Source organism: Cavia porcellus, unplaced genomic scaffold, assembly GCF_034190915.1.
Source record: "Cavia porcellus strain 051 isolate PalLab524CR breed Dunkin Hartley unplaced genomic scaffold, mCavPor4.1 scaffold_2, whole genome shotgun sequence".
Taxonomy (NCBI): domain Eukaryota; kingdom Metazoa; phylum Chordata; class Mammalia; order Rodentia; family Caviidae; genus Cavia; species Cavia porcellus.
In genome coordinates, this window is record NW_026947485.1 from 141,278,896 (window position 1) to 141,305,634 (window position 26,739).

The 26,739-nt window shown below is 34.6% G+C and overlaps 1 protein-coding gene and 1 pseudogene across 13 annotated transcripts in view; one reads left to right on the forward strand and one right to left on the reverse strand.

Moving 5' to 3' along the window:
- Fer (FER tyrosine kinase) overlaps positions 1 to 26,739 on the reverse strand; it is a 409,026-nt gene that overhangs the window by 286,157 nt on the left and 96,130 nt on the right. For 11 of the 13 annotated variants that reach the window (XR_010046446.1, XR_010046447.1, XR_010046449.1 and 8 more), the window contains one exon: positions 15,402 to 15,591. Coding sequence is in view for 8 of the 13 variants with exons in the window: in XM_063245478.1 (XP_063101548.1) it covers positions 15,402 to 15,591 (190 nt within the window). In the remaining 5 variants the exon portion in view is untranslated. Of the gene's footprint in view, positions 1 to 15,111; positions 15,292 to 15,401; positions 15,592 to 26,739 lie in introns of those variants that run through there. The other 2 variants (XR_010046450.1, XM_063245481.1) reach the window with 2 other exon arrangements.
- Positions 7,533 to 12,798, forward strand: LOC106025942 (selenoprotein K-like; annotated as a pseudogene).

Consider the following 26,739-nt stretch of genomic DNA (forward strand, 5'->3'; position numbering starts at 1 on the left):
TCACCCAAGAAGCCTATAAGGAATGACAAACAAAATTAAATTAGTGCTTCATAGTCCTATGGGGCCAAGAATAAGTAAACTTTTTTTTCCACAGTATGGTTAGTCCTTTCTTGTTTTATTCCCCATCTACCAAATATCTTAAGTATTTGCACTAATTATTCCATCACCTTAAAAGTACAGTATATCTTACAAAATAGAAACAATTGTGATTTAATTTCATAGCAAACTTCCAAAAGTATAATGAGCAACACTTAAATTCAAATGAGACCTCTAAATTGTATATAGCTATTGAATACTAGAAAGTACACAGGAATTAATTTTGTCAGTTAAGGTAAATAGTGAAAAAGTATAATCACCATATGTGTACAGCATAACTTAATCATTTTACATTTCTTTTGATAAAAACATAATGGACTTTCATTATTAACAAATGGATTGGCAAAGAAGTTATATAATTTAATACAATTAATTAAATACAAATGAAAGATGGTATCAAATACTATCATACAAGATAATGCTACTTGATCAAAATATAGTAATGTTATTAGATTTAATGAAAGAATTAAATCCTCTGGAAATATGATCAAATATAATATGAAGTTGACTGCAGTTATAAAAGTCTTTCAATATCACTTGTCATTTGAGAGATGCAAATTAGAACAACACTAACATTCCACCCCACCCCGGAAAGAATGGCTATCATCAAGAAATCAAGCAGTAACAAACACTGGAGGGGATGTGGAGAATGTAGACTGGTGCAACCACTATGGAAATCAGTGTAGAGATTCCTCAAAAAACTAGCACTACAAGTCCCATCCAATCCTGCTATTCCCCTTCTGGGTATTTTCCCAAAAGAATTCAAAACATCATGCCACAGTTATGTATGTGCACCCATGTTTATAGCAGCACAGTTTAAAATAGTAAGACCTTGGAAACAGCCTAAATGTTCATCCACTGAGGAACAGATAAAAATGATATGGTACTTTTATACAATGGTGTACTACTCAGCCATAAAGAAGGATAAACTGGAGAAATATAGATAAATGGATGCATCTTGAGAACATACTCAGTGAGATAAATAAAACTCACAAGTGTAAATATTGTATTGTTTCTTTAGTGTGACAAGCTGAAAGAAAAAAACATGTGTATGTGTATGTATACGTACATAAAAATGACAGTTAAAATAGTTATACTACTGATTTCTCTGAGTTTACTGAAGAGAAAGATTTGTGTTAGTATTATTCAGACAATTGAATGTTGATGTCTTGTGCTCTGGGTGAAGGATTTTGGGATGACAATGAGCAATGTATGTACCACTATTACCCTCTAATGTGTTTTGAAATTATGTTGTAGGTTTTTTTCTTCTTCTTTTTAAATTTTTATCCTTGAAATAAAATGGATTTAGAAAAAAATAAGTCTCAATAATTCTCAAAAGAAAGAAAAAATTGGATCTCAGTAAGGGCATTCACAATTTTTGAATTTTGTCTTACACCACACAACCATAAGTGAACATAACAGAGTTATGCAGAAATTTCCTTTACTAATAATACACCTATACTAGGGCCTAATAAATGGCAAACTATATGAATGTATTATATATAACAAATTGGAAAAGATTACAAATCAAAATATACAGATATTTTGTATCTGCTATTTTAACACTGCTAACACTAGCTATGTCTAAATATCCAAGACATAGTTAATAACAAATTGAAGTAACTAGATGGACAATTCAAATTCACACTCATTTATGGTACAATAAATGCTACAATAAATTGTGACATTTCAGATTTTTGTTGAGAGAAGTGCTAAATTATTTTAGTAAATGTCAAATTTTTCCATTTTATTCTATCTTAATTAATACTTCCTAGAGAAAACTTTTGGGAATCGACTTCACTTGTTGTTTATCAAACAATTTCACAGAAACAAATTTTCTTAAAATATTATAATTTGGTTTTTGATCTATAACTTGAACCAAACATAAGAATGGATTTTCCTATCAGTCCACAAAATGTTACCATACATTAGATTTTCTTAAATTTGACAGCAAAAATGTGACACTTTCAAGTAAGTTTGGTTGAATAATTATTTTTAAAATATAAACTAATTGTAACTGAAATTGTCAACATAATTGATGCCTCTTGCCTAAAAAGTCTTACTGTGTACAGTTCCTCTTTAGTAAAGAAACAGAGGAAAGTTGTCAAGTCAGTAGTCAGAGAAGCTGGAAGCCTGCAGAGCAGAGGAGAGGGAAGTGGGTCACAACACAGCACGCCAGGTCTGGCAAGGCCATGAGGAGGACAGGGGAGAGAAGAGGAAATAAAAAATGTGTGCTATGCCACACGCTCTCTTCTTTCATCTCCTTTTCCCTAGTCCCTTTTTATTCTCACTTTTACCTGGGCACTACTACAAAAGAATGAATAGAAAGCAAGAATTTCTCCCCAAACGAAACATTATTTAAAGCAACCCAATTTCTCTCCTAAAATGTTCAAATATCCATTGGAGAATAAAACCAAAGTTCTGACTCCATAAAGATTGTAGCTACCTTTTTTTTTTTTTTTTTGAGATGGTATTTCATTAAATTGGCCCCAAATTTGACAACTTCTTGCCTCAACCAGCCAGATAAATGGGATTGTGTGAACCACAGCACCTGCCTATTTTTGCAAAATAAATAAGCAAAGGAACAAGAGCCATTTAATTACCAGCTTCACAAAGTGATGATCTGGGAAGACCAAAATTCTGGTGACACTTAACTAAATTTCTCAAAAGATAAATAAAGTTTTTCCTTAAAACCTATATCCTGCTTGACCCCATAACCAACTGGCTGATTCAGAAGAACAAAGGCTGAGATGCTAGCAACTGAAGTAAAAACACAACTTAAAGCTTCAATTGTTTGATTGACTTTGCAGACTTAAACCTGGTAGTCTGAGCATGTATTTAGAGAATAACAATATAACAGCTATGGGGGATTTCATTGTCTTGTTTTTGAAATCCAATATTATTCTATTTTGTTTTGTTCCATTTTATTGTTTTGTTTTATTCTTTTAAAATAAATTTTTAAAAATTTGAAGATCATTTCCTCAGCCTTCTCTATTCTAATTATGCATTTTTCTGTATAAGTCTGTCAAATTACTTTTAAAAGACAAAATCTAGGCTAACACAAAATGAGCTAAATTCATCTTCAGCTTCTCATTTTTCTCCCCAGTACCAATCTTCACTTCCCTGTCTCTCAGATCAGGACTTCCATTTAAAGTATTTTCAAATGTTTGCACCATCAATTCACAGTGCCATTCCCACTCATCTTGATCCCCACACAGCTCTGATTTGAGATGTATTAATTAATCTCTAACAATGCTAAATGCACTGTATCTGCCAAAGGCATTCAGAATTTAATAGGACTCTAAAATACTTTACCCACTAGCCCTCGAATTTCTTCAACTTCAAAAGATCCAGAAGATACAGCACATTCTCATCAAAGACACTAATACAACATTTATAATGTCTCATTAATAAAAGAGAAAAAAGAGAGATACCAGGTCTGTGGAAAAAATTATGGAGAAGGAAATGGGTAAAAAGAAAAGCATGACAGTGAGATTTGGAAAGCTGCCACTGCCTTCTAAGTAACTCAAAATAGTCACAGACTAACCTTCCAAAATCATTATCCAGACTTAACACAATCCCAATCAAATTACCAACAGGTCTCTAGTTCCTCACAGAACTAGAGAAAGCAATCCTAAAATTCATATGGAACCACAAGAGACCTAGAATAGCAAGAGCAATCCTAGATAACAAGGGAAAGGGATAGGGCATCACAATCCTGGACTTGAACTTACAGTACAATGTTATGATGCATGATATTGGCAATTTAAAAAAATCTTGTAGATCCATTGAACAAAACATAAGATGGAGAAAGAACTCGAAGCACAGTCAGCAAGCTTATTTTTGAGTAAGACACCAAATCCTTTTGCTGAAGGAAAGACTGTCTCTTTAATAAAGGATGCTGGGAAAACTGGCTCTCCATATGCCTAAAGATTGAACCCAGACTCAGATCTCTCACCACGCACTATGCTAAAATCAAAATGGATCAAAATATCTGAATATTAAACAAAGAACATGTTGAAAACAAACAGGTAAAACTTTTGAAAGTACAGGTATAAAGATTTTTTAATAGAACCTTAGTTGCACAAGAAATAATACCAAGAAACAACAAACGGGATCACATCAAATTAAAGTTTCTTCTGCACAGCAAAGGAAACCATCAAAAGAGTGAAGAGACAATCTATAGAATGAAAAACAAATGTCTTCCAGATACTCCTTAAAGGACTAATATCTAGAATATAGAAAGAATGCAAAGCAAAGAGCAATTCAAAAATGGGCACTTCAAATAGACATTTCTCAGATGAAGTTTAAACAGTCAATGATACATGAAAAAATGTTCAAAGCACTAACTACTCGAGAAATGCAAATTATTCAGCACTGAGAGTCACACTATATTTCTTACAAATGTATACGTGTTCAAAAAACTGAACTAATAAATTGCCCCAAAATGTTTCTTCTAATTCTTTACTTTTCATAGCTTCCTTCCCTCTATTCTTTCACAGGTTTATACCTGTGGTTAAGACCAATAGCCATTGTTTGGCCACATTCTATGGTAAGGGCTTTAAGGAGGTCATTTAAAGAAACTGGCACTGAATGAAAGTCATAAAAAAACATTGTAGCTGGGGATTTAGCTCAGCGGCACAAGCACTTGCCTGGCAAGTATAAGGTTGTGAGTTCGATCACCAGTACAAAAAGAAAAAGAAAAAGTGTAATCTTTCATCTGGGCCTCAATACAACAAGATATGCTCTAAGTTGAAATTTTAAAGATTACTTATTTGGGCCACAGTGAAGAAAAGATTGGAAGGAAGCCACTGTGGACAGTAATGGAAAAGTTAATAGTTCATTATATTCCAACCGCATTTCTTAATCATTCTCATTACTAATAGGGACAGAAATTTTTTACATTTTGTCTAAAGTTTCTACTTACTACACTATGAATTGCTTATTCCCGATCTTTGCCTACTTTTAACTAGCACATTACATTTTTATACACCACTTTGCATGATTCCCCCTGGCCAACATTGTTTATTACATTTGTAACACATGTTATTCTCAGCTTCTACTCTTTAGTGCAATTTAATTTACTTTCTGACAGAAAAATGTCTATTTTTTCAGGTAGTAGGTAGCTCTATTTTCTTATATTTGAGTAATATATATGAAGTTTATTATTTATGTACCATGAGCTTAAGATTTAAATTAATATTCACCCAACATACAGAATAATGTTTTGCATTTCTGAAAATATCCTTATATTAAATTCTACATACAAACAAGCTTCTAGGGCCTACATATTCTCCAATACTCTTACTAAATGATCTTGTTTCTACATTATGCAGCTTTAAACACTGGAACCTTCTACCTACTGAAATGTGATTTTTAAAATTTTTCCTAATTTCAATTTACATGAAAAATTGTATTTTAGGAATGAAAAAATAATCGTATAATAGTATTTAAGAATTTTTATTTCTTTCAAATTAAACTATAAAAGAAAACTGGCATTAAAATGAAAGTATAAATGCTATTTTTATAAAAACTGTTTCATGTGCGATTTTAAACATAAATTTTAATGAATGTGTGAGAAGGAAAACAAACTTCCAGTAATTAAAATGACATCGCTAAAATTATTTTTTAAAAATTACCTTGTCAATAAGAATTAGTAACAAATTCCTCACAGTGCTCTACTGACAACATGACCTAAGTGCTCCCTACATCTCCTCTCTCTCTCTCTCTCTCTCAGCCACATTGGCTTCCTTGTTTTTCCTCTACCACAGCAGGCTCCCATTTCTGACCTTCAGAACTGTTTTTCCCACTCCCTGGAATAGTCTCACCTCAAGCAGTCTGATCATTTGTTAGCTCAGATTTTTTAAAAATCTCTTGTAAGGGAAAATTTCCTTGACCTCTCCTTATAGAAACATATCTGTCAGCACTCCTTTATCCTCATATTACTGTTTTTTTTCCCCAAAGAACTTAGCACTACCTGACATATTATATACTTAATTGCTTATCAATTGTCTACTCCAATTAAAGTAAAAGGCCTATGACAACAGAAAAAAATTAACCCTATTTTGTTCATTACTGTTTTACCAGAACCTAAAATTGTACCTTACACCTGACACTCATTAAATATTTGCTGAATGAACAAATGAAAAAAGGAGTACTGATATATACACAAGGATAAAGTAATGCCCAAGATCAAGGAATACAACAGTATTGTATGCCATATGATTTTTGAATACAAAGAGCATATAACTCACTATTGTGCTTTTATTTGCATGCAATATTTGCACAAATTACTTCAGAGGAAGAGACCTAGGAGACTAAGGAAGAAACATTCAAATCCATCTACATCTGCATCAGACTCAAAGAAATTAGTTGAAGTTTTGTCTTTATCAATAAGAAACACGTAACATAAGGCTACATAAAAACCTGTAATTCACACTTATGAATTCAATGATTACATACTAATTAATTTATATGTGGACTAAGATATATTATTTTTAAAAACTAAAATAGAATATTTCAGTATTTTATAATATATAAAATATATTTACAGATATTATTTCACTGTCACAGAAATTCAGTAAGACAAACAAGACAGCTGGATGTATGTTATGGCTTGGTAAAGTTTGTCTATATTTTGCTCATGTCTACAGACTTTGTCTGGGACTAGGATTATTAAGGGCAATGGACTATTTAATCTGGCAGAAGAAACTTCAAGGCAGTCTAATGTTGAGGCAGTGGCATGGCTATTATTGGTGGCTTTTAGCCAGATCTATGTTGAGAATCAATGGCAAAGAGCCCAAAAGGATGATTTAAAACATTGTGAGTTTGGCTAGAAAGGAATAAAGCTATGGACTGCAAGTGATAAAATCTCAATTGCTGAGAAGGAACAGTAGAACAGAAAAGATGGCCTGTAGGCACCATGGGAAGCAGTGGGTATCTACCCTTTGCAGCCTCAAAACTGCAAAGTGAAAGACTTTGCTCTGAGGAGAAAGCCACAGAGCACCATGTTCCAGAATGGAGGCAACCACACTATGTTCAAGAATGGAGGTGACAGCCTTAAGAAGTTCCAAAATGGTGATGGCCATATCAGGTTCCAGAATGGCAGCAACATAGACAATTTGTTCCTCATAGTCAGTCAACCCCTACAACCAGGAGAGAGGAAAGCCTGGCTACTGCTACAACTGGCAGCATCACCCATGTGGCACTGGATTTAGGTCCATACAGGATGCAAGAGTTTGGAAGTTAAGAAGGCTTCCATCTTGATTTCAGTAGCCCTCGGAGGCCAAGCAGTGTGCCTGTGAGAGAGCAGAATGTGAATCTGTGAGTGTGAAGCCAAAGGTGCAATAGAGAACCTAGAAGTTTGGAAAAGTCAAGAGCATGAATCACCTAAGGAAACCTGCAAAGAGGGGACAAAGCCAGCACAAGAAGCAGCCATGGGAGGCACATCCACCAGAAGTGCCATGGGGATAGAGTCACTTAAGCCTTTTGGAGTTCACAACCAGATTACTTTAGATGCTGAACATGGAACTCCGGTACTTAATGTTTGACGTCCTTTGGTCCCATTCCTTTGTATCCTCAATTGTACCCTTTGGAATGGTAATGTTTATCTTATGCCAATGAATGCTGAAAGTCTTTAGCTTTGTTTTCTTTGTACAGGGGGATGCAGCTAAGAGTTTGCCTTAGATCCCAGAAGAAACTTGGGATTTGGACTTTTTAGTGAAGCTGAAACTGTTATGACTACGGAAGTCTTGGCGATGTACTAAATGTCTTTTGCATAAAAGATATACATGAGTCATTGGGAGACCAAGGGTAAAATGCTATGGTTTGGGTTTGGATGTCTCCCCAAAGCCTCATGTGGACATCAGAGGCAGGCCTTTCAAAAGTGGCTGAGTCTAGCATTTGTCATTGGTTCATTGTCTAGTGCTGGGATTGGCAGTATGAGTGCTGCATCTGCCCAGGGACAGGTAGCTAGCATACAATATAAAGGAGATAAGAAGGCATGTTCTTCCCTCTTTGTGCTTGTTGATTTTTGGTACCTATTGCCTTATAAACAGCTATCCCTGAGCCATGTCACCCTGCATTGAAGCCAGCTGATTATGGACTGAAACCCCCACAAACTGGGAGCTAAATAAACTCTTCCTTCCTTAATTTTGAGTGTCAATTATTTTGTCCCATCAATGAGAGAAAAGCAACCAAGACAATCAGACACCAATATAAAATGTATTACTAAAACATAATAGGCAATTTTTGATAAATGAGATAGTTTGTTGAAAATGTAACAAAACAAGCTTTTTATTGTTATTGCTGATCAATAAGTTATACAAAGATATGCTACATGTTAGCCTAGGCAAAAAGGCTTAAACCAAATGTGAAATCAAACAAATACCAGGTTCCACTTTAGCAGCATATACACTAAAACCAAAAACATCATAAAAGGCAGTTATAGAATATACATATTATTAAAATAGGAATTTATTATATGGACCCAACAATTCTAGATATATTTGACATATAAAAGGGATTATTTCAATGAAAATTATTATAATACATTGGGTCCCAAAGCATATGCTGTTATAAAGTAAAATAATTAGATTATTTTGGAGTGAAAAGGAAGTTCAACTCTTTAATTCAACATATACTGAATAAAAATTTACTGTGTTCGTATAATTAAATAACAAAAGAAGCAATCATGAAATGACTATACACATACACACACACACACACACACACACACAATATATTTGGTATTTACTCAGGAATTCTGGTATTTACATCACACCACATCATCATCATCATCCAAAGGAAGCAAACAGAGTTTACGCTCTCAACTTGCCTTAGAAGGCAGATTATTCCCTGATGAGCTAGAACAGAAGTATCATATAAAATAATCATTGGGTTTATACAGCATTTAAGCAACTTAAAATACCTTCAGAATTATCATCACATTTAATCTGTCACTATCCCAATTCTACAAGAAAACGTTTATCTTCTAAGTCAGTGTTTCCCAAAGTATATTCCACTGCACTGTGATCATTCAGGAGTCACTCTGAAAGGAGGATAAGACAGTATTTTCAGCAACTACATTCCATAGGCTACTTCTCTTCTTGAGTATCTTAAAGCCTTACAATTCCTAAACTATTATGGTTTCTTTTAGTTTAACCCAATATACTCCAAATTCTCATGGCCCTTTGGAACATTTCATAAATTCCCACAAACCAGTAGAATCTACATACAGATAAAATTGTCTAGTTTAATTCATCAAGTCAATATAACAAAACTCTAACATCAGTACTACTTTTAGCCCAGTAGACTATTACTAGCACAGTTAAAAATGCCCTCCATGAATCATGACTGAGCTGGGCATAGGGGCACTCACTCAGAATCCCAGAACTCTGCCCAGAACTCAGGCTGAGACAGGACCAATTTAGCAACTTAGCAAGACCCTGTCTCAAAATAAAATACAGAAAAAAAGCTAGAGCTGTAACAATATCCAGAGTTCAATCTCCAGTAATCAAAACAAAATTTCATTTGGTGTAGGGGTGGTATTTGAGACAGGGTCTCACCATCTTAGTTTAGGCAGGCCTCAAACTCATGGTAATCCTTCTGCCTCAGCCTCCCAAGTGCCAGGAGTATAGGCATACACTCGCTGACTTTTAGAAATTTCAATGGTCTCAAAGATATTTTCTCTAAATACACTAAAGATATATATTTTTATCATTCATTTCTTCTTCTATAATAAAGATATACAATGCCAAAGTTCAAATGAATTCATATTTCTCCAGTAGTCTAGAAGCATCATATTGAAAAGAAAAAATTTCTCAGTATTTTCATAAGTATTACAAAAACTCTCAAATGAACCAAACCTGTTTTTAAATAATTTTAAGATTTATAAAATTTCAAGTTTTTATTGTTATGGTAAATGTGAAGTGATTATTAGTCATTATGTATCAGTAGAGATGTGTCATTAGAGTTGTTTCATTTTATTGATCCTATTGAGTCACTGATAAAAAGAAGTAACAGTGAATTCAAAAAATGTGAGATTCAATTATCTAAGTTATCATGTTATGGTCAAATGATTTAACAATATAACTTCCAAAAGCAATTTTTCTTAAATTCTAACTAACATCTAGAAGATAAACATTGGCATTCAGAGTTTTATACTTAAATGTTTGTATTTGTCTCTTGACCATTCTGGGCCTCTTATAAACTGATACTTCCACTTAAAACTACCTTGATGTTTTTTCTTTACGCAGCATAAATTCTCTAGTCAATCATTACAATCACTCTCTCACATGAACCGTTGCTACTTGCCCCTCTGACTTGACTGAGTAAGCATATATAGCAGCCTTAAACAAATGCAGCGCTGTCAGAAGGTAGATTCTGTCCTCTCTTTTTTTTTTTTTTTTTTGGTACTGGGGATCGAATTCATGACCGCGCACTTGCAAGGCAGGCGCTTATGCCGCTGAGCTAAATCCCCAGGGGTCACTGATTTTGTCTTCTCTAGGCCGCCAACTTTGTAACCCGACAAAGTACCCTGGTAGAAAACTACAATCGTGCTGAATAGTTCTGCCTTAGATTTGTTATTCTAATACTGTACAGCCCACCACATATCCAGTACACAACTGCAATCTTAAATGGTCCTTGACATTCCTCAGCAATCACACAATATTGTCAGAATCTATTCATCCTCTCATTCCTAGATGATTTCAGATCCTCCCCTGTTCTTCAAACATCCAATACCTCTTCATACATCTTCACTCTCAGCCAGTGACCTTGACTTCTACTTTACTGAGGATACAAAGAAATCAAAAGAGAATACTCCAGTACCCCACCAGCATAAACACCTGCTCTCAAGAACTACCACCTTACCTGTCAATGACTATGCCAATATGAATCTGATCTTCTGATTATTAAATGCCTTCATCTCCCATCTACCTAAAGAATTTACTCAGGTAATTTATTTCCCAAAATGATTAATTTTTGTCTTCCTTCTAGATGAATACATTCAATATTCAGATATGACAAAATTCTTTTTTTTTTAAATACTCAATATTCTCAAATTTACTACTCTATTTTTGAACACTTTTTCAGCACAGATCCTTAAAAATTTTGTCTTTACCTACTATATACAATTCTCTTTTCCTTCCCTTGGGCTCAGCTTAAATAGGGCTTTATCGTCAACATCCCACTGAATCTTGTTAGTGATTTCCATGTTGCTAACTCCAGTGCTCAACCACCTTTTCTCACCTTATAACATCCATCAATGACATTTAATATGATTATTTCCTCTGACTCGAAATCTTTTCTACATGAGGCTTCAAGATCACCTAATTGTCTTCATTTTCTTCTGCACTATGTTTTCCTTGGTCTCTTCTAATATATCCCCTCTTGCAGACCTCAAACTAAAGTGCTCAAACTTGGGCCCTTGTTCTTCTCTTCCTCTCCAGTCTTTCTCATTCAGTCACTTTATAGTCAAACAATTGTACCTTGCACAATTTTAAATAACAATGATACTGGTAACTCTCCAATTTATATCTGTAGTCCAAATCATGTTCCTGGGCTCCCCACCCAAATATTCAAATTTCTACTGTCTTATCTTTTTTGAAAAGTTTAACTAAAGTCTTGATCTTCCTTATCAAAACTGCTTCAGCTATGGTTTTTCTGTTTCACTCAAAATCAATTCCATTCCTCCAATACACTGACTGAAAATCTTTAAGTCATCTAGGAGTCTTCTCATATTTTATAATCAGAGGAAATATCATGAGCTCAACCTTCAAAATAAATCCAGAAATCAAACACTTCTGAACCTATTTAGTATTACCATCCCTGCTCAAATCACTATCTTCTATTATGTAATTCCAATAGTCTCATTCATCCATCTTTGCTCCCTTTAAATACATCATTCTCATCACACACTCAACTACTGCTACAGTGGTCCATTTAAATCCAACTCTTAGCATGTTATTCCTGTTATAACACTCCAAAGCAATAACTCCCTATTTCAGAGAACAGACACAATCTTTCACTGTGATCCACAAAGCCTTAAAAGCTCTTTATTTCTGGCCTAACCACATTCCCTATACTTCCCTCTTCCTCCACTCAATCTTTCTTGTAGTAATGGCATAGTCCAGATATTCCCTGCAGTTTTCTGCTGTGGATGCACCCTGTACTAGAATGCTCTTTCTCTAGATATCAAAATAGTATAGTAGCAACCTGTTTCAAGACATTGTTCAGACATTACCTTTTGAATGTTATTTACCTTACTTTCTTTGTAAGTATAAAATATCATTATTGGTATTAATTTGAGGGATGCCCTATCTGATTTATAAAATACTAACCTACTGCTTTAAACAATGTATAGCATTCTTTTATAAAACTGAGAAATTTGAGCTCTGAAGCCAGAAGAGAGGAAAGATGGGTTTACATCTCGAATGGGTAAGTGTCAGACAATCACAGTTAGTTCCCATGGAGATTATCATTAATAACAGATTTCTTCTGGGGAATAGCTGAGTTTGTGGTTTTATTTTTCAAAACTCTGTTTCAACAAGATGTAAAAAAAGGAAAAGGCTACAAAAATTCATCTAATTCCAGATACGATGATGGAAGAGGACCACCAGGAAACCCTCCCCAAAGAATGGGTCAAATCAATCTCTTCATGGTCTCAGTCCTCCTCCAGTGGTTGGTGGATAAGGAAGGTAAATGTCTGCTGTAAGAAGCAGACACTAGACAATATACATTCACAGTAAAAGGAAATCATCACAAAGTGAAGATCTGGCTATGCTGGGCAAGCAGATGAATGTATATGTCTCAACTAGGATTGCTCTGTGTTCTCACAGATAAAAGAGGTCTTGCCAGGAATTCCCTCAGCAGGGATCTGGCTTGACTAATATGCAGTTCTCTAAATGCAAATGTTTGTCTCGTTGTTCCTTTTGTATAGTTTATTAAAGTATTGATATAATTGTAACAAATATTTTTAGATTGCATACTGACCCTTCATCTTTATATAATTAAATCAGAAACTCTGAACCTGAAGAAAATAAATAAAAGGCTGAGTTATTTAGTACTACTGGTATTCTTTTTTTTCCAATTTCTGAAGCAATATTCACTGTTCATTTGTTTTCATTTATAAATAAACTGCTATATTTCAGTAGTATGCATAATAAATAATAAAATTGATAAATTTAACGAAGACTTAATAAATTTTAATTTTTAATTTAAGACTTACTAAGGGCATTGTTTTAACTAATAGATAAGATGTAATAAAAATTGTAGTTATTTAAAATAAACTGGATAAAATTAAATATGTAATACTACTTTGTAAAATTAACAAGGTATTTATCACCACTTAATAAATTGTTAAGAAGAGTTGACGGTCTCAAGAGGAATAAACTACTTTTAAGTTTTATTATACATTATACCTGAAATAGTTTACTCAATTCATGTGATGATTAACGCCTTTACTCAATGATTACGAAACAGTAAACTTCACATGATCACAAATTCTTCATAAGAATTAACTACTGGAATGTAACCACTACGTTCAGCAAATCTACAAAACAAGGAAGGAGATCAAGAGGTGGATGGAGGCAGGAAGGAGGTTAGGGAAAGAAAAGAGGAATTAAGATGTAGTATGCATATGCACCAACCCCACACAAGGAATGAGAACACAATATATCTCAAACATGTACAAACTGAGTAACTATCTTTTATTCTGTCATATTGTTCACAGGTGTTATCTGTATATAAAATCAAATTACCCAGTGTTAACCAATCTGGCTATTAAATCAAGTCATTAACTAATTAATTAACTCTACACCAACCTGAAAACATGGGAACATCTTAAAAGGCATCCTGAGAAGACAAACATTTGAGATGTTCAAAAGCCATGTAGAGAAAGAAAACCTGATACTCCTACAAAAGAATGCATATGCCAGACAGGAAGAATCATAAAATGCCAGATCTGATGGCACACTTCAACACCCTGGCTAATTAGGAAACTGAAGCAGGAGGATCACAAGTTCAAGGCCAGTGCAGGCAACTTTGGAGACCCCACTAAAAGTAAAAAAATAAAAATGGTGGCAATGTAGCTCAGTGGTACAAAGGCCCTGGGTTAAATCCCAATATTATCAAAATTTAAAATAAAATTGTAAAGCAACAAAGAAAATTTAACAAAATCCTTGATACATTTTACATTTACTATGATCCTTATAGAAGTAATTATAATTCATAAATTGATGTGTTCATTATCATGGCTCAAAGAGGCAATAACCACAATATTTACTATTTCATAGCCATTTCGACTTTTACTGAAGATTTATATCGTATCAGTCTTTTTCCCCCAAGGAGACATCCACATCTACTTAACAATCAAACTGTACTACTTAGAACTACATAACTAAAATCTTCTAAAATATCAACTATAAATTCATTAACCATAATATTTCTATCTATAGAATAGATAGAAAAATCCAGCAAACCACAAAAAATAGCTCAGACCTTGCGCTACTGACATTTGGTTTTGATAATCTTTCACTGGGGATGTGATGGAGGAACTGTTCAGTGCCCTGGACAATGCTTCACAGACTCTGGATACCGACGCATCCACTAGTTGCACCTGGAGCTGCCAAATGTCCCTGTTGGATCAGGTAAACTGCTCCTTAATAAGAATCATCCACATACAGAAAGAGAAATGGAAAGAAAGGTAGGAATGAGAAAGGGAGAGAGAGAGAGATAGAAAGAGAGAAAGGGAAGAAGGAAAAAGGACCATACGAGTAAGCATTCTTAAACTGATACTAAAACTATAAAAAATTAAATTTTGAGTTGGTGATATTTAATGTACTATAAAGATCTTATTTATGAGAAAAATAACTTTTAAAAACTAAATCAATAGTTTGCATGGTGAAAACAATAACACACCATCAATCTAAGGTAAATTCTACTGTTATTTAAAATAAAGAAAAATTAAATAGCTTTCTCCTTATGTCTTACTTCTATCTTAAGAATAACACCCTACCTTCCTGCTGTTTCCCAGGAATAAAAACAATTGCAGTCTTTCTTTTCAGTTTTGAAGGCAAGAGAAGAACTTTTTTTCCTCTCACTCTATGGGTGGTTCCTTAAAGTGCTCTCCAGGTGACCTGAGGTGAGAGGTGACTGACAAGTCTATTTTGCATTTACAAACAAGTTTAATAGGACCTGCATTTAACAAGAGTGATAATTTGTTATAGCAAATCACAATTTTTGTATTCACTAATAACCTAGACACTACTCTTTCAAGATTCTCATCAGATTACTCTCTAGCTTACCATGGATGTAACTGATCGTGCATCCTCTTCATAATTTACTACTGGAGGTGGCTCTTTTCCATCATTTTCTTGTACTTTTTGCTCTAATAATTCTTTCTGGGCTGCAAACTTTGCCTCAGTGCATCTCAGCTGCTGAACTGATTGTTTCAGCTCTTCAAGTGTCTGTTTTTGGCTTAGCAGTAACACAATACTGAAAGAGAAGAAATTAAATTTAAATTATTTCAACTTCTCTAAGAAGTAAAGATATTAATGGACACTATGTATTTGTGGATTATACTTTTATTTCCTTTAATTTTCCTCTTTTAGGACTCCTTCAAAATCATAATATGAAAATAAATATATTTTAAGTTATCACAATAGTTATTAAGTGTCAGCATAAGAAAATAAAAGAGGCTGATGTCACTGGAAGGCTCCTTCTTGAAGGCAACTAGTGCAGACAGATAGAGCCAGCAGATTTGCCTCCACCTTCCAGCCAACTCTACCAAAATGCTGCTTCCTGCAGGCATCTAATAGGAGCAGGGACACACAGCCAGGTAAGCCCTGTGCATTCCACCACCACCACCACCACCCCCCCACAGAGGGGCAGCCAACATAGGAAGTTTTTGGGGCCCCACAACCTGCTTGTGAGGAACCCAGGATAATTCAAGATGAAGGAGTAAAAGGCAATCTCAGATCTCCAGCCCACACAGAACAAGTCTGGGAGATACAGTCATGGATGAAAATGGAAGTCACAGTCCCAAAATCTCTGAGAGGATAGCAACTTCTCAAGATTGTAAAAGCAGTCAAATCAGAAACAATGACTCAGGTAAAAGAAGAAATCACAAACATAATGAAAGAAATGCTCAGCGTATCTAAAGAAGACATAGATTAAAAAAAAAAAAAAAAAGAAGAGCATAGGTAAATGATAGAAACCTGGAATGAACAATATAAAAAGGAATCATAATGCATGAAGCAGACTCAAAGAGATATTCAGAAAATTAAAAAGTCACTGAAACCTGGCAAAACTGCTTGAAAGAGACTATAGACTTTCAAATCTTGAAGATAGGATTGCAGCTAGCTATCATGAAAGGAAAGATCTCTTCAAAATAACATGGAATCAGGAAACAACAATTCAAAGGCTTCAGATGATGCAAAGAAGCATAATTTAACAGTTATTGGTATTAGGAAAGAAGCAGGGGTCAATACAAATGAAATTTAAAAGCTATTTGCAGAAGTAATAGCAGAAAACTTTCCAAACATGGGAAAAGGATCTGGCATGCAGGTAAATGAGGCATATAGAACCCCACTTAGTCATAACCAAAGTAAATCTATACCCAGACACATAATCATCAAGATCCCAGAAATTCAGCGCAAGAACAGATTTTTAAAAGCTATTAGAGAAACGAAACAAGTCACCTATAGAGGCAAAACATTCAGAATGGTGGCAGACTTGTCAACACAAACCATTAAGTCAAGAAGAGTTTGGACTGAAGTGTTTCAAATACTGAAAGAAAACAAATTCCAATACAGATTAATGTACTCTGCAAAACTATCTTTCAAAATTGATGGAAAAATAGGATACTTCCATGATAAAGAACAACTGTAGAAATTCATGACCACTAAACCAACCCTACAGAGAATGTTAAAAGTATATTCTAAAGAGAGATAAAGATGACCATGGTTCCAGGAAGAGCAGCAGAGGAGGATTACCACACAAGACAGGCAATTGAATGAAGAGGAAAAGTGGAGGGCCACAACAGGAGGATAGCAAGGAAGAGACAAACCAATGTATGCTGGTTGTAACCATGAATGTAGATGGCCTCAGTTCAGCAATAAAAGGAAACACAGGAAGAATGGATCAAGAAACAAGATCCATCAATATACTGTATAAAAGAAACATATTTAACTCAAAAGGAAATTCATAGACTGAAAATTAAAGGAGAGGAAACAATTGTTCCATGTGACAGGAGACCAGAAAAAATGCAAGGTAACTTGCTCATCAAACTGCAGAATAGATAAGAAGATTTGGTATGTTCATACAGTGGAAAGCTATCCAGGTATAAAGTAGAATAATCTCGAGGCTCTTGTAGGTAAATGGATGCAAATGGAGATCATGTTCATGTGTAAGACAGTTTGAACTCCTATGTGCGAATGCTAGCATAGGAAACAGGAGGAGTTAATAGGATCCAAAAGCAAAATGGTTATTGTGAGAATGATAGGGGAGGAAACACCTGGGAGGGAAAGGTGGTAATCACTGTTAATTTCTTCTTGTCTTGAACTGTTGTATTGTTTTCACAATTTTGTTAGGTTTGGTTTTGTTCTGTTTTGCTTTGTTAGATTTTATTTTGTCTGATGGTATGAGCAGCTATTCTGAACACAATAGGAAATATTATGGTAATCATGGTTGGTTTCCTACTATCTTCTTTTGAAGTCTGATAATGCTTTCATTCATTTGTTTAATTGGTTTTATTGGTTTGTTTTGTTTGATTTTATGATGAGTAATGGTATAAACAGCTATTTTGAAGAAAATAAGACATTATGGTAGCCATTGCTGATTTCCTATCATCTTGTCATCTTGTTTTGAAGTCCTATCATGCTTTTAATTTTTTTTTTTTTTTTTTTTTTTGGTCTTTTTCAGTTTTTATCAGTACCAGGGATCAAACTCACAACCGCCTGCTTGCAAGGCAGGCACTTATGCCACTGAGCTAAATCCCCAGCCCCCTATCATGCTTTTATTCTTCTGTTTTGATTGCTTCTATTCTATTGCGGTTTATTTGATTTTATTATGTGTGACAGTATGGACAACTTTTTTGAAGCAAATGAGATGTTAAGAGTAACCACTGTTCATTTCCTGCTGTCTGCTTTTGAAGTCCTATAATGCTTTCATTCTTTTGATTGGTTTTATACTATTTTGTTACGTTAGATATTACTATGTGTGACGGTATAATAAACCATTTTAAAGAAAACGAGACATTATGATAGCCACTGCTGATATCCTATTGTCCTGTTTTGAAGTCCTATGTTGCTTGCATTCTTCTGTTCTGTTTTGCTTTGTTTTGTGTTTTATTCTCTTTAAAATAAAAAAAAAAAAAAAAGAAAATGAAGCAAGTGTCTTGAAGGAGCAACCTAAATTTGAGATACTGTCAAATATAATACGATCTATTGCATACATTTTCTTTTACAAATAAACTAATTCACAGACCACATGTATAGGGCCTAAAATGAATTAAAATGACTGAATTAGAATCTTAGATTTATTTTAAATCTCAAAGGTAACAAATGCAGGGTCAGATTTGTGCCTAGGGTAAAATAAATCAAGGTAATAGCCCAGGCACCAAGCTGTGTGTAGGTTGTGAAGCGTGTTTGGAGTCAGGGAGGCACATGTGTTTGTTATGATAAAGTCTGAGAGCTGAGTGTCATTAAGAGAGTGTCACTGTGGGAGTCCATAAATCTTCCCAATATTACTAACATTAGGACAATTATATATTCCCCTATCTTTCCCTTAGAAAACTATCACTTAAAGACTGCCCCCTATGAGAATTTCAAACAGATTTACACAAACAAATGCCACAAGAAAACATAAAATGCATTTTATCAAGTGCACACATTATACATTGTGTCTGTACTCCTATTGGCCATTCAGCAGTAAGTCTTGAGTTTATCTATTTATGTAGATATTTACCTCTCCTTCAAAGGTGCCGACTACTGTATAAAACAGTAGTCAGAATGCCCCTAGAAACACTCTATCGATGTAATTTGTTTATATCTTAAAAGAACAGTGACAGATACTACTGAAAATAAGTTATTAATATGTAAGGGATCATAGGTTAGAAAAGCTTTAGAATTGGAAAACATAGTAAAAAATGTTACCTGCTGATACTGAAACTTAAAAATACCAAAGCAAAAACAAAATAATTATTGCTAGTCAGTAAGAGATTTATTTAAAAATAAGCTGTGAATTAATGTTTTAAGAACTATATCCAATCTAATTAAGCAGGTTGCAACCCCAGTAATGACTACCATATTTCTCTGAAAACAAGGCCTAACTGGAGGGCAAACCCTAAAATGATTTTTCAGTATGCACTTAATATAAGCTGTATCCCAAAACTAAGCCACTGCTAATTGTCCACCAGACAGACATTTAGTACATCCAATGGAACACACAAAAGACACACTGAATTATAAAATAATAATATAAACTTTTAATTAAAAATAAATACTATTATTGACATTAATATTTAAAACAAATGACAATATAAATTATAATTAAATATTTGGAAACACCCAAGCAGGCACCTTTGAAGGAGAAGTAAATATCTATGTAAATGGATAAATGCAAGACTTATTGCTGAATGATCAATAGGCGTACAGACACAATGTATAATGTGTACACTTGATAATGAATAGATATGACTGTGTATGAATCTTTATAATTTAATATATGTGATATGTTGTATGAACATACTTAACACATTCATGTGAAAGCACATTTTCTGAATTTTGGTGCCCACAATTTTTCATCATTTTTACTCATGTCCAAAGATTGTGTGAGGCTGAATTTTAAAATGAAGGACTAATTATACTGGTGAAGGACATTTCAAGGGATTTCAACATTCAGGCCATGGCATTGTCTTAGTTACTTTTCTCCCATTGCTAGAACAAAATACCTAATGCTAAGAGTTAAGAAAGGAAAAGTTTATTTAGCTCATAGTGCATAAAGGTTTGAGTCTATAATCAGCTGGTTCGAAGGTAGGGTGGCACATGACAGAGGGCAACAGCAAAAGCAACAAGAGCAAAAGGGGGCAGAAGAGAAGCGCAAGTCTTTTTCCCTCCCTTATACCGTAAACAGGTGACCCACCCCAGGGCGGTGCAGCACTCACTCCCCCAATCTCAGTACTGAACAGTACACCAATCATAAAGTCTACATTCAGTCACCGCTGAACAACCCATCCCCCAGGAGGCTTTGAGGACTCATCCAGACACAAACCATAACTGGCATGGATATTTCTGGTCACTTTCAGCTAGATCTATAGTGAGAATCAGGAAAAAACATTGAGACGAAGACTGAGATTACCGAAAATATTAACAGTAAAAATAAATTGCATATTTTGCATAAGATCAATATGAAAGATAAAGGCATCACAGAAATTGCCAGATCTTACCAATCACAGGCTCAAGGTTAGAAAAAGGTAAACTCCTTTGAAAGACTGTTTTGAGAAGAGTTACAGGGAATCCTATTCATCTACAGCAACCTAAGGATTTCTCTGAATACACCCATCCACTCACTCAAGATGCCACTGGAGACGTGGTCCATGGGGTGCAACTACTAATTAACCTGGTGGCAGACCTTGGCATCATTCATATGATCTTCCATCCATATGATCCATCTGCATGTAAGGTTAGACATACACGCAGATCACAATATTATGGTGTCATAGAGGCTCCCACTCAGATTTTTGAAGCCCTCATAGGCTAGTAAAGAAGCCCTGGAAAGAGCAATACATGAATCTGTGAGAATGAAGCCAAAGGAATAGTGGAGACCCAAGAAGTTGTAGATGCCAAGAACACAGAATTTCTGCAAGGATAGCCATGTTCAGTGAGAACAGCAAGTCCAAAAGAGAAGTCACATAGGCTACAAACAGCAAGGCCATAGAGGTAGGGCTTTCCAAGTTCTCTGGTCCTGCCTCAGAGAGACATGGAGCTAGAAGATTTAGCCCTGCTGGATTTTGGTCTTTCATTTGTCAGATTTCCTCCTCTTCCCCTATCCTGCCTCTGTTGAATGAGAATGTTTACCCCATACTATTATGTGTTATAAATATTTAACTTTATTTTTGACTTTTTTCAGAGGTTTACAGTTAACAGTTTGCCTTAAGTCTCAGAGGGGACTTTGGACTTGGACTTCTAACACTGTTGAGACTATTAAGCCTTTACAACCTTTAGTGATAAGACTAAATGCATTCTGCATAAGGATACGGACAAGAGCCATTTGGGAGCTAGGGGTTTAGCTCTACAATGTTCCCAAAAAGTCTCATGTGATTGGAAGGTGACTGGATCATGAGAGTGCTATATTCATGAGTCTACTGATAAATTCATAGCTGACTTTCTTTAGGAGGTGAGGCCTGGGTGGAGATGAAGTCCACTGAGAGGTGATCTGGAAGGGTGAATTCTTGTACCTAGCTCCTCCCTTCTCTCTGTTTCCAACCACCATGCCGGGCCCTTTTACCGAGCCATTTCTGCCTTAGAGCTAGCCAATCATGAACTGAACTCACTGAAACTATATGCCAAAATAAACCTCTCTTCCTTTAAGTTGCTGGTGTCAGACACTTTGTTTGGCAACAGTAAATCTGAAGAATAAAATGATGAAAACTTATATATTTGTATTCTGCCTGGAATTTTGGCATATGCTAAGGCAGAGGTTCTTAGATAAGCTCTTAAGAGCTAGATAAGTTCTTAAGAAATGAATCTTTAATTAACTTCCCATCACACAAGAACTTTCACATTTTCATTGCTGGGAGATGAGTGCACTACGTATGCTCCTTCTTGAGAAGTAGACAGTATAAGGAAATCTGAAATTAGATTCCTCTAAGTTCTGCCTTTTGTCCTTTTCTCTAATAGTACAGACATATCTCACTTCATTGTGTTAAGTCGTAGTCTTGAGTACAATTATATACTGGGTTCCATGAGTCCTTTTAACATATTTCCAAACATGAGGCTGTCTTAGGAAACCCTGACACATGTAATTTTCCTTATTTTTCTCCTGAGTACTGGAAAAGGGACATTTTAGAGAAGCAGAAATAGACCTATACAAATATGCCCTCTGGTTTTAAAAAAAACAGCAAAATAATCAAGTTGCAAAGATAGCCAGTTGAACATATAATATAAAGGCAAACTTCAACTGGCATATGTCTAAATTAATGAGATCCGGTAATGACTATTTAGTTATATAAATATGCTTAATACTTTCAAGATCATGCCTTCAGGCTAATAAAAATCCCTGAAAACAAAAACTAATAGATTGGACTAAATAAGACTCATAACCTGAAAGGGTTGACATATTTATCCATTCTAACATATTTTTCTAGAATTGCTATTAAAATCATAAGATCGGCAGACCATGTGGGGCCCAAGAAAAGAGAAACCAGTCTGCTGTTCCCGTGAGTCTGCAGAAGCCACACTGGATCTGGGAAGAGCACATTAAGAAGCTAGTTTGATCTTCCAGTAAGCCACACAAACCAGGTGGGGCCCAGGAAGAGAGAAGACAGGCTGCCTTTACATGAGTAGGCTGAGAATCAAAATTCCCTTCTCCCTCCCCTGTAAGCAACCAGCTGGTTCAGAGAACATGCTGAGTTAATAACAACCAAGGTATAAAAACAACTAAACGCCTATATTGTTTGATTAACTTTGCAGAACTAAGGCCGGTAATCTAAGCATCTATTAGGAAGATGACAGTATATAATACAGCAAATATGGGGGATTTCCTCCTGTCTTGTTTTTGAAATCCAGTAATATTCTGCTTTGTTTTGCTCAATGCACTGTTTTGAATGGTTTTATTCTGTTTTGTTTCATTTGATTTTATTGTGGACAGCTATTGTGAGGATAACAAGATATACTGTGGTAACTACTGCTGATGCTCTACTATCCTGTTTTGAAGTTATGTACCACTTTCACTGCTTTGTTTTGATTGGCTTTATTCTGTTCTGTATTACTAGGTTTTATTTCTTGTTAAAATCGTAAGACTGAGCAAATGCTATGATCAAAAAGAAGCTTTGAAGTCAGGAACTAATGCATTTTCTAAAACTTACTATGTATATTATCAAGGACAAGTTATATAAAGTCACCTACCCAACCTATCATGAAACACAGAGGAGTCTAATAGGTGCACAAGTCAGGGACTCACATGAAAGACAAGTTAGTAAACTCAAAGCCCTACACATTGAATATAAACACTGTAAAGAACAAAATGTAAGATAACTTTCAGTAATACACACACATACATACATAGACATAAAAATATATAGATAATAAGATCTAACATAGTATGTTGTACAGAGTGAGAATTCATGAAATGCTTCTTTCATACATCCAAGGGGACTTTAACCCCTTCTGCTTTACTCTTTCTCTCATTTCCTGATAAATATAAAAAGGTGGAGGAAGGAAGATCAAATTATATAGATGAAAGAAGACAAATATGAAAGGAAGCAAAAATCAATAAAAATTTTAAAAGACAAAAGAATCATATAACTTCTAGATTATGAAAAGCCTTAGAGATTACCTCCTCAAACAACATATAATCAGATAGTCACCATATCCCATTGCCTTCTTTTATATCCAATAAACTTTACAAGTCATTTACCATGTGTGTGTTTGCAAAACTATAAAACTTACAGCCACTTAGTCATTTCTAAACAAGTAAAGAGATACACTGTCAAATAGAGAAAAGAAAATATTCTTTTAATTACATATGTGCAATATTGTTTTATGTTTATAATTCAAACTGCATTGCCTATTATGCAATACTGAAAATTTTCACATTTATTAAAGGAATGTCCAGAGTAATTTTAATTTTCCTGTTCCTACCTTTAAAAGCTTCACTGATTCTAATACACTACTGCAATGAACGGAATGATTATGTGCTGCCAAAATTCCTATGCTGAAATCCTAATCCTCAGTATGATGGCATCTGGAAATGGAGTTTCTGGGTGATAACTAAGTCATGAGCATGGGCCCTTATAAAAAGGATTAATGCCCTTAAAAAATACTCAGGATAACTCTCAACCCACATTCTGAGATGTGAGGATACAAAGAGAAGACAGCAGTCTGCACCCTGAAAAAGGATCTTAAAGAACTCAACTATGTTGACATCCTGATCTTGGGACTCCAGCCTCCATAACTTTGAGAAGTAAATTCTGTTTCTAGGCGTTATAAACGATCTAGTCTATGGTATATTTTTATAGAAGTTCAAGCTGATTATGACAGAAATTTAATAAAAATTGGTATAAAAAACTATATTATAAACAAGAGAAGTAGGATTCCTTATACTCTACGTGGTTTAACTGGATAGATGGCGTTGTCATTCACTAAAATAAGTAATAATAAAGACAGAAATAAGTGAGGCTGGCTTAGACTGTGTTGAGATTTTTATTTCAAGAGTAACATAGGGTACTTCTAAAACATTCAAAGACACATATAAAACAGGGAAGAAATATGAGTGAGAGCAGTAAATGTGGGTCATTTCCAACATATCTAAGAAAAGACTTAGGGAAAAGTTACATAGCCTCAGGTGTGCCTTCAGTAACTCTAACATGGATTGGCTGAGTACAAGAGATCTGTGTCTGCAGAAAGAGATAGAGATAGAGATAGAGATAGAGATAGAGATAGAGATAGAGAGAGAGAGTAAAAAAGAGGAGTAGCTGACATCCTGAGTTCCAATGATCAAAAAAAGAAAAGAAGCATGAAATCAGTAAATCTTTAGAGTTCAAGTAAGCTAGTAGCTACATTTAAATACCAATGTAGAAGTCATTGGTAATCTAAGAAACACCTATTTCTGTAGTGATAGGGGAAAGGCAAGGATAAAGAGAGACAGAGAGAGAAAGAAAGAGAAATTTCACTAGAAAGTGAAATGAGTGAACACAATTATTTGTAGAAAAAAATTTTTTTATTTATTAAAAAATAAAAATTAAAAAAGAAGATTAAAATAAAAGAGGGCATAACAACACAGGTCAGAACAGAAAAATTTAAGCAACATAGTGTTTGACCACAAGATAACCCAACATAACAGTAGTTACCATAGTGTCTATTTCCTTTAAATATTTGAGTATATCTTCATATACTATAACATCAAACTTATCAGGACAGCGTAAAACCATTCAAGAGAATGAAAGTATTACAGGGTATTTAGAACCAACTAACAGAAAATGAACAATGGTTTCTATATTATTTCCTTGTCTATAAAAAGTTTTGTTTATACAATCACATATACTAAAATCCAGCAAGATACAACATGATGAAACCAATGAAAACAAGAACAAAAGCTTGGTGGGACTTCAAAACAAGATGATATTAAATCAGCACTAGTTTTATGATGTCTTGTTTTCTTCAAAATAGCTGTTTATACCATCACAGACAATAATATCAAACAACCCAAAATAAAACGATTCCAATTAATGAATGAAAACATTATAAGGCTTCAAAGCAATATAATGGGGAATCATAATTACCACAAACTTTTATGCATTATTATCATTTCTTACACTAGGGAAACTATTCGGTATTTATACCTATGAGTTTGATTTATTTCACTTATGAGTATGATCTCAAGCTGCACCCATTTATTTATAAATATCTCAATGTGATCCTTTTTTATAGCTGAGTAGTACTCCATTGTATAAAAATATCACAACTTTTTTTATCCATTCCTCAGTTGATGGACACTTAGGTTGTTTCCTAATTTACAACTTGTGCTGCTATAAACATGGGGGCACATATATCACTGTGGTATGATGTTTTCAATTATTCTGGGAATATGCCCAGAAGTGGAATAGCTGGGTTGAATGGGACTTGCAATCCCAGCTTTTTGAGGTATTTCTAAACTGTCCTCCACAGTGGTTGCACCATTCTTCATTCCCATCCAACAGTGCCGGAGAGTTCCTTTACCCCACCAGCCTCTCCAGCATTTGTTGTTGGTGGTTTTCTTGATCCTGGCCATTCTTTCAGGAGTGAGACAGAATCTCAGTGTGGTTTTAATTTGCATTTCTCTAATGAGTAATGATAAATAACATGTTTTCATGTATTTATTTGCCATTTGTATTTCTTCATCTGAGAAGTGTGTATTCATCTCAGATGCCCATTTTTGGATTGGATCTTGGATTTTGGGGGTCTGATTTTTTTTAATTCTTTATATGTTTTAGACAGAAGTCCTTTGTCTGAGGGACACTAAGGTTCACTAAGATTTTTTTCCCACTTTGTGGGTTTTCTTTTCACTATGCTGGAGATTTCTTTTGACATGCAGAAACTTTTTAATAAGAGGTTATCCCAGTTATTGATTCTGGGAAGTATTTCCCATGTGGTTTGAGTCCTGTTAATGAATTCTCTACCTACCCCCCTATGTCTTCAAGGTTTCTACCAAATTTGTCTTCCAATAGATTTAGTGTTTCTGTTTTAATATTCAGATCTTTGATCCATTTAGATTTTAATTTAGTACATGGGTCTAGTTTTAGTTTTTGGCATATGGAGAGCCAGTTTTTCCAACACCATTTATTAAAGAGACTGTCGTTCTTCCAGTGAACCTGTTTGGATCCTTTATCAAAGATAAGGTGGTTGAGTGTGTTTGTAGTTGTGGTTGTATCTTATAATCTGTTCC